General features: G+C 36.5%; 1 protein-coding gene across 1 annotated transcript; it reads right to left on the minus strand.

Annotated features, from left to right (window-relative positions):
• Positions 1-8,203: 8,203 nt before the first annotated feature.
• Positions 8,204-9,136, minus strand: LOC125125565 (olfactory receptor-like protein OLF4). Its single transcript, XM_047776775.1, has one exon. It carries the CDS (start codon positions 9,134-9,136, stop codon positions 8,204-8,206), a length of 933 nt encoding a protein of 310 aa, XP_047632731.1.
• Between the last annotated feature and the right edge of the window lie 6,013 nt (positions 9,137-15,149).

The raw sequence follows: 15,149 nt of genomic DNA on the forward strand, positions 1-15,149 counted from the left end.
TTCTGACAAGCTTCTTTGGTGATATTGATGCTGGAGGTCCTGGTCTGTGGACTACTCTTTGAGTTGTAAGGTTGTGATCCTGTGACAGAGTTAAGAGCAGGTAGTTTAGGAACATTGTTTTGCATATAAGTTTAAAGGAATAGTATATTCATTAATTCAGAGGCTCTGGTAAATTCCATGTTTATTTCTTTCATGTAACAGTCCATGAATGACACAAAATTATAGAAAACTAAAAAAAAACCTTATAATGATCAAAATAGATCCTAACATAAGTCCATATTCTAATCTTAAGTACCTGAATATGTTATTTTTTACAGCAAGGGAGGAATAAGCTAGCAGATTGAACGTGGTTGCTAATCAGCTGACATTAAGATAAAAAGATGAGCCATGATGATCCAGGTCGATTAGAGTAATCACAATAGTCCTCTAAATGTTGAAGATGGACACAAAATATTTGGTGTTAAGAGATTTTGAAGATGGAAAAAGGGCCAAGATTCAAAGTTTGAAATAGCTAGCAATACAAACTGAAATTGGAAAGGAAACATTCTCCCATGAGTCTCTAGGAGGAACCCAGTGCTGCAGATATTGTTCCTCAAAAATTGATGTAAAATTAGCAGAAATAAAGGAGTGAGGCTATATCAAACTGAAAAGCTTCTGCATATCAAATGAAAATATCAAGGTAATTAAAAGGGAATCTACAGAATGAAGGAAAATATTGCAAATCGGTTATCTGATAAGGGGTTAATGTCCAAAATAAATAAACAACTCAAACAACTCAGTATCAAAAAATAATCCAATTTAAAAATTGGCAAATAATTTAAATAAATATTTTTCCCAAAAGATGTAAAGATGTTCAATAGGTATAAAAAAAAGATGTTGAACATCATTAATCATCAGGGAACTTCTGATCAAAACCAAAATGAGAGATCACTCCACACCTGTTAGACTAGCTATTATCAAAAAGACAAGAATACAACCAGTATTGGCAAGATGTAGAGAAAAATAAACACTGGAACACTGCTAGTGAGAATATAAACTGGTGCATCATCACCAAAAAAAAAAAGTTTCATCAAAAACTATAAATAGAGAAAAAGAATGGAAAAAATTATAAATAGAACTACCATATTACCCTGGGTGGTCTTGCTACTGGGTATTTTATCTGAATAAAATAAAAACACTAATTTGGAAAGATATATGTACCTGATATTCATTGTAGCATTATTTTTAATAGTCAATATATGGAATGCCCATGGATACATACATGTCCACTGACACACACACACATTCACACACACACAATGGAATACTACTCAGCCTTAAAAAATGTAGGCCATCTTGCCATTTGAGACAACATAGGTGGACCATGAAGGTAGTATGCCATATGAAATAAGCCAGACAGAGAAAGACAAATTCTGCGTGATTTCACTTGTATATGGAACCTAGAAAACAAAACAAAGGAATAAAGAAAATAAAACAAAAGTCATAGATAACAGAGAACAGGTTGGTGGTTTTCAGAGGGAAAGTGGATTGTGATGGGGGAGCAATAGGTAGGGAGTCAATTGCGTGGTGACAAATGGTACCTGTACTGATCATGATGATCATGATGTCATGTGTACAATAATTGAATTATGTTTTGTTTGATATCTGAAACTAATAGAATGTCATTTACTAATTTTACCTCATTTTTGAGAAACAATTTCTGCAGGATTGGTTTCCTCTATATGCCATGGGCATGGCCCTAAAAACACGCACACACACACGCACACACACACACACACACACACAAAGAAAATAGAACACAATTTAACACAGTATACAAAAATAAACTCAACATGGTTTAAAGACTTAAATATAAGGCCAATGCTATAAAACTTCTAGCAGAAAACATAGGCAGAATGTTCTTTGACATAAACTGCAGCAAATCTTGTTTGATCCACCCTCTAGAATAATGACAGTAAAAACACAAATAAACCATTGGGACATAATTAATTTCAAAAGCTTTTGCACAGTGAGGGAAACCATTAAAAACAGTGTGTATGATACTTGCAGCTTTGTTCTCAAGGTTGCTTTGGCTATTCACAGTCTTTTGTGATTCCATAAAAAAGTTTAGAATAATTAGTTCTAGTTCTGTAAAAAATGACATTGGAATTTTGTTAGGAATGTCATTGAATATGTAGATTGCTTTGGGTAGTATGTGCATTTAAAAAATATTAATTTTTCTCATCCATAAACACAAACTATATTTCCTTGTATTTCTGTCTTTCAATTTATTTCATCAATGTCTTAACAGTTTTCAGTGTATAAAATTTTCACCTCTTTGGTAAATTATATCAACTTATTTTATTCTTTTTTATTTTTATTAAAAATTTATTAAATTATAGTTGGTTCACAGTGTTGTGTCAATTTATGCTATACAGCATAGGGGCCCAGTCATATATACATATATAATTTTTCTCATACTTCCTTTATCAGATTCTATCCCAAGAGATTGGATATAGTTCCCTGTGCTATACAGTAGGAACTCATTGTTTATCTGTTCTAAATGTAATAGTTTGCATCTACCAGCTCCAATCTCCCCATCCCATCCCACTCCCTCCTCCCTTCCCCCTTGGCAACAACAAATCTGTTCTCTATGTCTGTGGGTCTGTTTTGTAGATAGGTTCATTTGTGCCATATTTTAGATTCCACATATAAGTGATATCACATGGTGTTTGCCTTTCTCTATCTGACTTACTTCACTTAGTATAAGAACAGAGAACAAACTTGTGGTTGCCAAAGGGGAGGGCGTGGGATGGGCTTGGAGTTTGGGGTTGGTAGATGCAAACTAATATATTGAGAATGGATAGGCAGGAGTTCCCATTGTGGCTCAGTGGGTTAAGAGCTTGACATAGTGTCTGAGAATGTGGGCTTGAACTCTGGCCACACTCAGTGGGTTAAGTATCTGATGTTGCCGCAAGATACAGTGTAGTTTGCAAATATGGCTTAGATCTTGCATTGCTGTGGCTGTGGCTGTAGCTGTGATTCAAACTCTAGCCTGGGAATTTTCATGTGCCAGAGGCATGATCCTAAAAGAAAAAAGAAAAGAATGTATAAACAATGAGATCCTACTGTATAGGACAGGAAATTATACCCAATCTCTTGTGACTGAATGGAAGATAGTATGAGAAAAATAATGTATATGTATGTATGACTGGGTAACTATGCTGTAAAACAGAAATTGGCACAACACAGTAAATCAATGATAGTTTAATAAAAAATAAATTCCTGTAGAAAAGAGCAGTTTTTCCATTTGCTACATCACCTTGGGTCTCATGGACATAAGCCCTGATGTTTTTCAAAAACAGAAAATTTGGAGGCTCATCTTCCACATGCAAGTCTTAAGAACTGTGGTGCCTAATGTAGGCTATGAACCTTTTAATCCTCAAGAAGAGGGTTTGGATTTGTAAGACTCCTGCAGATGTTGGGATGCTGCAACAGGGGTGGGGTTTTTAGCAGGATAGTATCTGAGCCTCTCCTATCTGCCTTAATGTGGTCTTTCATCATTTGATCTAAATCAGTTTTCCTAGTATTCAGATCTTTTTCAGAGGGAATTGTTCCATATGTAGCTATAGATTCAGTGTGTTCATGGGAGGAGGTGAGTTCAAAATCTTCCTATACCGCTGTCTTGGACCAGCCCCTCTACTATTTAAATATTTGTGTCTAAGCTTCTGCATTCTTTTAATTTCATTTTAATCCAAGCAGTCCTGCTTTTGATTGTATCGTCTCCAACTTTCTCTCAAGTTTTCTTTCTACCTAAAGTATGAAACCACAAATACATCTCTGTGTGTCATAATGCATATGATTATGCTTATTTGAAAGAGAAATGTGTAAAGATAATGACACATAGAATAATACACCACTTTATATCTAAACATTTACTTTGGATTCCATAGTAATTTTATTTATTTCTTGAAGCCCTCCTCTGGAGTTATGTTTATTATCCCACATTACCTACAAAAATAAGGATTGAAGCTCAAGGAGAATACAATTTTCACAATTACATTAAAAAGCCTTTAAAGTTATTTTGCCCTTTCCTAAATTATATGAAAACAGAAACATAAGTTTATACTATAATTTTCTATGGTTCATTTACTTAATTAGTTATTTTGTTTGCTTTTTAGGGCCACACTTGTGGCATCTGGAATTTCCCAGGCTAGGGGTTGAATTGGAGCTGGAACTGCTGGCCTATGCCATAGCCACAGCAATGTGGGATCTGAACTATGTCTGTGACCTATACCACAGCTCATTGTAATGCCAGATTCTTAACCCATCCTCGTGGATGCTAGTCAGTTTTGTTACAGCTGAGCCACAATGGGAACTCCTCCATGATTCATTTTATTTGTCATTTCAAACTGTGCAGTTTGTAATATGAAATTATTTTCCAATAAATCACTTAGAAATCTAAGGATGCATGGATCAGAGCAGAATTTAGAGCATAAGTAGCTGATTCACAATGAGCAATGATAGGAGATAATCCCTTCTACATGGGTAGAAATGAAATTGTTATTTATTTATTTATTCTTTTTTAAGGCTGCACCTGTGGCATACGGAAGTTCCCATGCTAGGGGTCAAATCAGAGCTGCTGCTGCTAGGCCTATGCCACAGCCACAGCATCTCCAGATCTGAGCCACATCTGTGACCTATGCTGTAGCTTGTGGCAACATGGGAACCTTAACCTAGTGAGTAAGGCCAGGGATTGAACTTGCATCCTCATGGACACTATGCTGAGCCACAACGGGAACTCCAAAAGTGTCATTTATGGATATAGAAATAGTAGAAGTAAATTATAGTAATTCATACTTGTCATTCTTTTTCTGTAAAATAGAAGATAAACTAGGTATAGAGTAAACTGCTCATATTGGATCAAATGAGAAGGGCACTGTGCCACACACAGCATGGATGAGCCTTAGAAAAGCAATGTAGATTATGTTTGTGAAATGCGTCTGTAGGGTTGTCTTTATTTGTAAATTGTTCATTCTTATTGCTGTATGGAATTCCATCCTGCAAAGATCACAATGTTGATAGGCATTTGAATAGTCAGTCTAGAGCTGCTACGAAGAGTACTGCTTTCAATGATGTAGTATAAATTTCTGCTAAATATCTATGCATTTTTGTTTGGACATACTGGGGGTGAAATTACTGGGTCAGAGACTGTGCATGTATGTACATTTTTATTATATACTGCTAATTTTCTAATAATTCATTTCTTTAGCTTTATTAAAAGTCTTGATATTTGGTAATATACAAAAGAAAAGCAATGTGGAAACTCAGAACTGAGTATAATACATTCATTCAGAGATCAGTGGTGCTCAGAACAACTCCACACCTTACAGTCTCATTTGGCAATAAAGGTATCATATTAAATCATTTTATTTTAGGATGACCTGTTATGCAGCAATAGCTAATTGATACAATAATTAAAGTGAACAGAATAAGGCAATAATAATTGCTGCTGATTATTCTAGGCATTTGTTCCTATATTTGGAGATAGCTTTCATGGTTACTCTGTAATAGTTCAGACAACTGTAATTTGAAATCTCTCATTGGAGTTCATTTCCAAGTAACCAGAAGAGGTTGAAATGACGGGTATATTTGTGCAGAAAAAAAAAATGAAGCTGGTGACTCTGATTCATATGGTTGTATAGGAATATAAGAATTGTCTTTTTAAGTTTTATTATTTTTAAAAATTTTATTGGAGTATATTTGACTTACAATGCTATATTAGCTTCATATGTACAGCAAAGTGAATCAGTTATACATATAATATATCTATTCTTTTTTTCTCATATAGATTATTCCAAACTATTGTGTATATATTCAGATGAAGCCATAATTTGAAAAGATACATGCACCCCAATGTTCATCCTAGTACAGGTAACAATAGCCGAGACATAGAAACAACCTAAATGTCCATAGACAGAGGAAAGGAAAAAGAAGATGCGGCACATATACACAATGGAATATTATTCAAGATTTCTTTTGAGTCATTTTTTGATCATAAAAGATGAATGGAATCCTGAGCATAACAGAAAATATAACAGAGGATAATGATAATGATCATTCACCACCCCTCTTGCAGTTATGACAAAATGTAGAAGGCAGAATATATTTCCATTAGAGCAATGAAAAGAATCAGACAGGCTGAAAGAAATCATACAGGTTGCATGGAAGTTTTCAAGCATAAATAGGAAGATAATTCAATAAAAAAATAGAAAAATGCCAATTTTCACTAATATGTGTAAAATTCCCCGTATGCCTGCACGCCAATTCTCCACATTCCAATGAGTAAATACACAGCATGGAAAATAAATATTTAGCGTAGTACTACAATGTATGGATTATAATTTTGCTTCTTCATGTTGAAGGTCACCTGTGATTCTAAGGTCATTTTAGGTCAAGCTACATTTTTTTTGGCTTGTAGGGCTGTACCTGTGGTGTATGGAAGTTCCCAGGCTAGGGGTCAAATCAGAGCTGCAGCTGCCATCCTGTGCCATAGCCATAGCAACATGAGATCCAAGCCATATCTGTGACTTGCATCACAGCTCAGGGCAATGCCAGATCCTTAACCCACTGAGTGAGGCCAACCAAGGATCAAACCTGCATCGTCATTGAATCTAGTTGGGTTTGTAACCCCCTGAGACACAATGGGAACTCCAGGTCAATCTATTATTAAAACTTGGGTCTTGGAGTTCCCATAGTGGCACAGAGGTTAATGAATCCGACTAGGAACCATGAGGTTGCGGGTTCGATCCCTGGCCTTGCTCAGTGGGTTAAGGATCCGGCATTGCCATGAACTTTGGTGTAGGTCTCGGATCCCAAGTTGCTGTGGCTCTGGTGTAGGCCAGCAGCTACAGCTCTGATTACACCCCTAACCTGGGAACCTCCATATGCCGAGGGAGTGGCCCAAGAAATGGCAAAAAGACAAAAACAAACAAAGAAACAAACAGACTTGGGTCTCAATGAGGACTTCTCTTGCAGACATGTAACTGATAATCATTTTGACAGTGGTTGTGGTAGGCATTGCAGACACTAAGAACAGGATCTTAACGAGGAGAATAAAAAACAATTACCTGCTACAAGTCACAGTAGTATGTGACAGTCTAAATTATAAGAAAGAAAAGTTAAGATAGTGATATACAAATGAATATTGAGTATAAAAGTGAAAATAGTATCTTTGATTTTCCTCTGTTATAAAATATATAAGTTGCCTTAGGGTTTTGACAGGATTAGTACAACTCAAGACACTTCTTTTAGAAAAATAAAAGAAAAATATTTGCTATGACATACGTCACTTGAGAAAAGTTATAAAAAAATCCATACCCATGTTGTCTCATTAGGTATATAGGAGTTTCCAAACTTTCTAATATTGGAGTTCCTTTTGTGGTGCAGCATAAATGAAACTGACTAGCAATCATGAGGTTGCAGGTTCGATCCCTGGCCTCACTCAGTGGGTTGACAATCCAGCATTGCTGTGAGCTGTGGTGTGGGTCGCAGACATGGCTTGGATCCTGTGTTGCTGTGGCTGTGGTGTACGCTGGCAGCCATGGCTCTGATTAGACCTGCAGCCTGGGAACCACCATGTGCCATGGGTGTGGCCCTAAAAAGCAAAAATAAATAAATAACCAAAATATTTCTAATACATTGTTGAAATAAATTTGGGAAAGTAGGAGTAAAACAAGGAAAAGGCTGTTGTATGTCAGAAAGAGCAGAGAGTTTAATAAAGTGAGTTACATAAATTTAATAGAGAAGTTGCAGTCAAAGAAATGGAAAGTCCAAGAATTTATTTGTCTAAAAAGAGCAAGTTTTACTTCCATAGTTTGATTTAAAAAGTTAAAACTTGGAGAATTCCCTTTGTGACTTAGTGGGATAAGAACCCAATGTAATTTCCTCGAGAACACAGCTTCATCCAATCCCTGGCCTCGTTCAGTGGATTAAAGATCCAGCGTCACCACAGCTATGGCAAAGCCTGCAGATGCAGCTGGGATCTGGTGTTGCTGTGGCTGTAGCATAGGCTGGTAGCTGCAGCTTAATTTGATCCATAGCCTGGGAACTTGTATATGCTGTGGGTGTAGCCATAAAAAAGAAAAAGAAATTGACAATTTCTGACTTGAGGCTTTGAACACTTCAATAACAGGAGAATCTTCAATTTTAGGACCATTGACCCTTATACAGTTCCCTTCACAAAGAATGCTTTCAGAGCTCTCTTCATGTCTTTATTCCTTAGACTGTAGATGAAGGGGTTCAGCATGGGTGTGATGACAGTGTACATCACCGAGGCTGTCGAGCTTGAATGTGCACTGTGAGTAGCAGCAGAGCTAAGGTACACTCCTAACATCGTGCAATAAAATAAGGAGACAACTGAGAGGTGAGATGCACAGGTGGAAAAGGCTTTATACTTGCCCTGAGCTGATGAGATTCTACGTATGGAGGAAACTATTTTAGAGTAAGAGTAAATGATACCAGCAAAGGGACCACCCCCCAGCAGGACAGCTGCAAAATACATCACTATGGTATTAAGAAAGGTGTCAGAACAGGCAAGTTGGACCATATGATTGAGTTCACAGAAAAAGTGGGGGATTTCAAAGTTTGTGCAGAAGGAAAGTCGCAACATCATCAAGCTTTGTAATAAGGAATTTAAGATATTTATGATCCATGACATCAGGACCAGCAGTCCACAGAGCAGAGGGTTCATGATGACGGTGTAGTGTAGGGGGTGGCAGATGGCCACGAAGCGGTCATAGGCCATCACAGTCAGGAGAAAGATGTCCAACACTGCAAAGAGGATGAGAAAATAAATCTGTGTGATGCAGCCTTCATAAGTGATAGTTTTGCTCTGGGTCTGGATGTTCCACAGCATCTTTGGGATGGTGGTGGAAGTGAAACAGATGTCTACAAAGGACAGGTTGGATAGAAAAAAGTACATAGGTGTATGGAGGTGGGAGTCTGAGCTGATAGCCAGGATGATGAGCAGGTTTCCAAACACAGTGATCAGGTACATGGAGAGGAAAATCCCAAATATGATGGGCTGCAGTTCTGGATCTTCTGAAAACCCCAGAAGTAGAAATTCTGAAATTTGTGTATCATTGCCTAGTTCCATGTGGTGAAGGTGACTTCCAGAAAAGAGAAAAGTGACATGACAAATTTTCACAGCCGCCTGATTTACTCACACATTTGAAATATTGCAACCTATATTTTGTAGTCATTAAACAAAATATTTTACGTATGAATATGGTCCTCCATGACACCACCAATATAGAATTTTTGTCCCTATCAACTCTTTCCCTAAAGGGTGATGTATTCTTTAGATTTTGTTAGACATTTTTCATGTATTTAGGAATAAAATTGAGAATTGACCATGATACCAATGTCTAGGCAATGAGTGTAGACTGCTGAAGAGCAAAATAGGGAGAAAGAAAATACAAGCAAATAATGAATTCATAGCATTGCAGATGGTGACAGGTATGTAGAAAAGGTGAGCTGGTATAAAGGAGAGGGTGACTATGGCTTCCGTTTTTCATGGATATTTGCAATGCTATCTGCAGACAAGGTGACATTTCAACATTGACCTCAAGTAAAAGAGGGAGGGAGATGCAGGATTATGTGAGGTAGTGTGTTCCCAGCAGAGGTAATGTCCAGTGCAAGGAAGATGGTCATTTTCAATGTTCAAGTCAAAAAAGTGAAGCAGGTGTTGCAAGGTGATAGAACATGAGAAAGTGATGAGAGATGGCGTCACACAAATTGAGGATGGAAATGGCCTTTCTGCTACTGCTGAAACCCCAGGACACAGGGACTTCCTATTTCATACTACATATTGCACTTTATTAATCTTATTGTAAAAAGGTCCCAAGAATGGATACTGATTAAGACTTTGATTGAGTTCTGGTTCCAGCATTGTAAGAGTCACCCTGGAATATGTGAGACCTGATACCTCTGTTCTGAGGACTGCTTATGCCCCTACAAGTAATCAACACACACACAGAGTGCACTGTGCCTCCTGCATTGTGTTATTTCCATGTCTTTCTCAGCCGTGGTCTTATTGTTTACACTAAGAATGTCTAAACCCAAGTTGGTCTCATCAATGATCTTTCCTTTGTACACTGCAAAAATAGTTCACAGAAATTCCAATTCTTAAGCGTCTCATGGACAAAAAAACCTGGAGCCCTATACTGAGATGGCCATTTTTTTGGGTTTAAGCAAACATAAAATATCTGTTCAATAAAAGAGAGAGAGTGGGTGAAAGAGAGAGGGAGAGGGAGAAAGAGAGAAAGTGGGAGAGAGAGAGAGATGGGGAGAGTGAGAGAGGGAAGAGAGAGAGAAAGAGGGAGAGAGAGACTGTGAGAGAGAAGGAGATAATGATGAGGAGGAGAAAGATCCAACAAGCTCAGGTGGTCCCTAAGATGCTATGAAGAGGACAAATTTTTGTTATTCCTGGCAACATTCCAATCCATGTTACATTCCCTTGATGCTCAGCAAAAATAATGAGAACAAAAATTAATTTGTCCAAAAGACAAAAGTAGTGATATCTTTGTGGTGTCAAACATCTTACATATTGTATATCAAGGATAAAATGAGCAAAGGGGCTAACCAACACGTCACAAAATAAAACATATAAAGTATCACTCAAAGTGGGTACTTTTAGTATCAAGCAACAGAAGACTTGTTTTTCCTGTCTATCCCATAATTATATGACCAGTTCCTTTTTTATATGGTCAGATAGGGGATATGATTAGTTCCTTTCTCACTTTTCTTCTGTAGAATCTTGCCTTTGCTGTTCTTGGGCTTTGGGTTTTTATCTCTCTCGCTCTCTTTTTTTCTTTTTTGGCTGCACCTGTGGCATGTGGAAGTTCCCAGGCCAGGGATCTAACTTAAACCTCAGCAGTGACAATGCCAGATCCTTAAGCTGCTGTGCCACCAGGGGATTCCTTGGATCTCTTTTTTGACAAACATGATGGGCTCACTCTAATCCTGATTGTGGACTTCATATGACATGCAAAGTCATCCCAGGACCATGTTCTATCAATCCTTCCCACACTGTGACAATTCTGTATTCTTATACTGACTTTCTCATATGATTGTGCCTGAAGACATGGTCAGAGCACATCTATCTCACTGTATTCTGTTCTCATTGTTAGTTTGTATGAACCAAAAGGTCAGGGACCTCACCTGCTCTGTTTACTTTTGTACTCTTCACAAAACTATGGGGCTATATGTGCTCTTGAATAGAAACACATCTAAGAGTATGAAAAGTTATAAAATGAGACTAAAGGAAAATTAAAGCAGATAAAAATGAGCAATTTAAAAAAAAACTAGTGAGCAAAATTGACTAAAGAACCAACAGTAACTGAAACATGATATAACATAAAAATAATGATATCAACATGGGTTAATATTTAATTCAGCAAAGACCTTGACAGAAGAGAATATCACATGTAATGTACCTAGAAACTTCTGACACATTTCAGATGTTCCATTATTTTTTTATGGAATGATCAGGAGTTAGGTCTCAGTAGTTATGAACATTTACCACATGGTATATTTGTGTTTCTGTTTAGTTGGAAAAATTTGGATTGTTAAGAAATCTGGCATAGATGGGTATTTACCCAAAAGAATATGAAATTGGTTTCCTCGGTTACCCAGCTTACCCAAAAGAACAGAGGTAGTAAGTCAGTGTAAGGGTAACCAGTACATTTTAGATGGACATCTAGAAAACTACATATATAATATACAAGTTGCAAGACCCTCTCCAATAAAGCAAGAAGCTCAGAAGTAGGAAGATAAATATATTTAAATAAAATAAATATGTAATATTTTATATAAAAATATCCTCCAAAACTCAAATAAGAAACAATAATCTGTAGAAATTTTTGAAATGTTTATAATTGTGGAAAATTGGCAAATGATACAGGGGCTTATAATAATAATACTTACAATAAGCAAATCAAAATGGTGGTCAAATATGTAAAATTTGCTGAAACTGAAAAATAGTTTAAGAAAACAAGAAATGTCCTTCACACCCATCAAACTGAGAAATAAATGTAAAGAGCGGACACACTGATTGGGCTTCACATTTTTAAACTGGTAGCAAGAACAGCATTCTTAATTTTGTCACCAGAAAAATAAAGTCTTACAAGTTTGGGAAACAACCCAAAGACAGCTATCAAAATTATGATAGAGACATTCTTTCTCTTAAGTTTTCCTAGTCTGAGCGCTACTGACATCCTGAGCCACACCATTCTCTCTTGATGGTCTGTCCTGTGCCTTGCAAGTTGTTTAGTTCATGTCTGGCCTCCACCCACTCCTCTCCAGTATGACAGTCAAATGTCCCTGAACATTGCTTTGTGGCTTCTGGGAGGAAATCCCCCTGATCTGAACCACAATTTAAACGTAAAATCTCAACATATTTTTCCATCATTGATATAATAGCAATTTAAAAGATAGACTATGAAATACTATCAACAGTGTGAGTAGTACAGCCACACTGTGAATATTATGTAGCCACTGATATAATACTTTAATTAATCAAGCAAACAAGCAAACACGGTGATCTCTTGTCTCTGGATTGAGGTGAATTGGCCTCTCTGATCTTCTCACACATGGTCATCTGAGTTACTGGACTCACCTGGATGGGAATTATGAGAGAAAGGCCACTGATGGGAGTCTGAATTCTTCCCCAGATGGCTGATGATGGAGACTAAAGCCTTATTCCAAGACAAGGCAGCAGGAAGGAGTGAAGCATCAGTCCCCTAGCCAGAGTTAGGGCTTGAAACAAAGAAAGAAAGAAAGAAAAAAAGGCCCTTCCAGCCCAAGACTACACACATGGAGAAAGGCAGACATGGAGCTATTTATAGCTCTCTACATCTGTTCATTAGGCACATTTTCCTCTTGTTATTACAACCTCTAAGCACATAATTCCCCTGTGGAAAACTGTCTGGAAGGAAGGAAATTTTCTTAATGATTCTCTATTCACCAGGGACCAGGGTTGAAGTCAAGAGAATACAATTTTTTCCCCACTTCTCCATGAAATTGTCCCCCAGGCAGATTTCATGAAGATTTCTAAATATCCCAGCATCTTGTCTCAACTCTGAGTTAGAGTTTTCTCAAAGTCTAACTGAGGAATCTGTCTGGATTAGGTTTATTGTATCTTCAAACCTTTGACTTGTGACAATCCAAACTCCGAATCTCCAGAAAATTTCTCTTCCTTTCAACAAGGGAGGAGAAATGAGTTTTTTTTCTTAATAAACCTTGGGCACTACACCTATTGTCTCCACAACACTTTTCCCATAACATTTAGGAATTCCATGCTTACATCTCTAGTTCAGAGCTGCCATTTAGTCCTTCATTACAAAATGTTTTTAATGCTAAGGGATATATTTAGATTTTTAAAAAATGCTTAAACTTGAGCTTAGTACCTTATTGGGACTGATTTAATATTTACAAATGTCTTTATGAGGAAATACATTGAAGAACTCTGTTCTCAATACCAGAAATGGGGCTTGGAGTGGTTTATTGATCTGGAAATTTAATAGCTGACCTGCTATGGGCCTTATGTTATGGGCCTTAATCTATCAGGGTGCTTCTAGTTTTCAAACGCTAGGCCAGTATTTCTCAACCAGAAATGATTTTTCCCCTGGGATGTTTGTCAGTGTCTGAAATGATGCTGCTAAATATCTAAAATCCATAGAAAGCAACCTCATGATAATATAATCCTGCCCCAAATTTCAACATTAAAGAGTAGGAAACATCTCATAGATCAGCTCTTCTTTAACCTGAGTGTACCTAAAAATCAATAACAATCCTACTACAAATGAAGACTAATTCAGCAGGTCCTGGTGGGCCCAGGGATTCTTTATTTCTAACAAGCTCCTGGGTGACATTGATGCTGGAGGTTCTGGTCTTTGAGTAGTAGGGTTGTGATCCTATGATATAGTTAGTTGTAGATAGTTTTAAGTATTCTGAACCAAAAGCTGTCTTTTTATTGATTTTGTGGGAATATTTCCTTATTTCAGAGGTTATGGAAAATTCTTTTTTTAAAAAATATGTGTACTTTATTTGCATTAAAATATGGTTGATTTTTATTGTTGCATCAATTTCTGCTATAAAGCATAGTGACTGTCATATATATATATTATTTGCCTTTCCTATAAGGGAATATACACTTTATAAGAAAAGGAATATATTACATCCCCTTATATATTAATATTCCCTTATAATTATAATTATGTAATATATCATTTTCCCTTATAAGAATACAAAGTCTAAACTACCTACCCTTAACTCTATCACAGGATCACAACCTTGCTACTCAAAGAGTGATCCACTCTGTTCTCTGTGAGAGTCTGTTTCAGTTTTGTAGGTAGATTCATTTTTGCCATATTTTAGATTCCACATATAAGTGATATCATATGGTATTTGTCTTTTTTCTTTCTGACTGACTTCACTTTAGTGTGAGAATCTCTAATTGCATCTATGTTGCTGCAAGTGCCGTTATTTTGTTCTTTATTATGGTTGTGTAGTATTCCGTTTTCTATATGTACCACCTCTTCTTAAACCATTCATCTGTTGATGGTAACTCTATTTTTAGTTTTTTTTAAGGAATAGCCATACTTTTTTCCATAGTGTCTATACCATTTATTTCTGTCTTCTTCATTTTCTTTCATTGGTGTTTTATAATTTTCAGTGTATAGGTATTTCCCCTCTTTGGTAAATTATACCAAGATATTTTGTTATTTTATGCAGTTGTAAATGAGATTTCAAAAAAATATTCCCTTTCTGATAATTCATTATTAGAGTATAGAAATGCCAGAGATTTCAGTATATTGATTTTGTATTTGTAATTTTGTGAAATTAATTTATTAGTTCAATTAATTAAATAAGTTCAAAAAGTTCTTTGGTATAATCTTTGGGATTTTAAAAATATAGAGTATCATTTTATTTGTAAATAGGGACAGTTTTACTTTTCCTTTCTAATTTTGACTTTTTAAACTGCTTTTTTTGGCCTAATTGCTATGGCTAAACTTCCAATACTATGTCGAATGAAATTGGCATGAGGGGGCATCCTTTTCTTTTCCCTGATCTTAGAGGAAAAGCTTTCACCTTTTTCACCATTGAGG

Source organism: Phacochoerus africanus, chromosome 4 (assembly GCF_016906955.1).
Source record: "Phacochoerus africanus isolate WHEZ1 chromosome 4, ROS_Pafr_v1, whole genome shotgun sequence".
Classification (NCBI taxonomy): domain Eukaryota; kingdom Metazoa; phylum Chordata; class Mammalia; order Artiodactyla; family Suidae; genus Phacochoerus; species Phacochoerus africanus.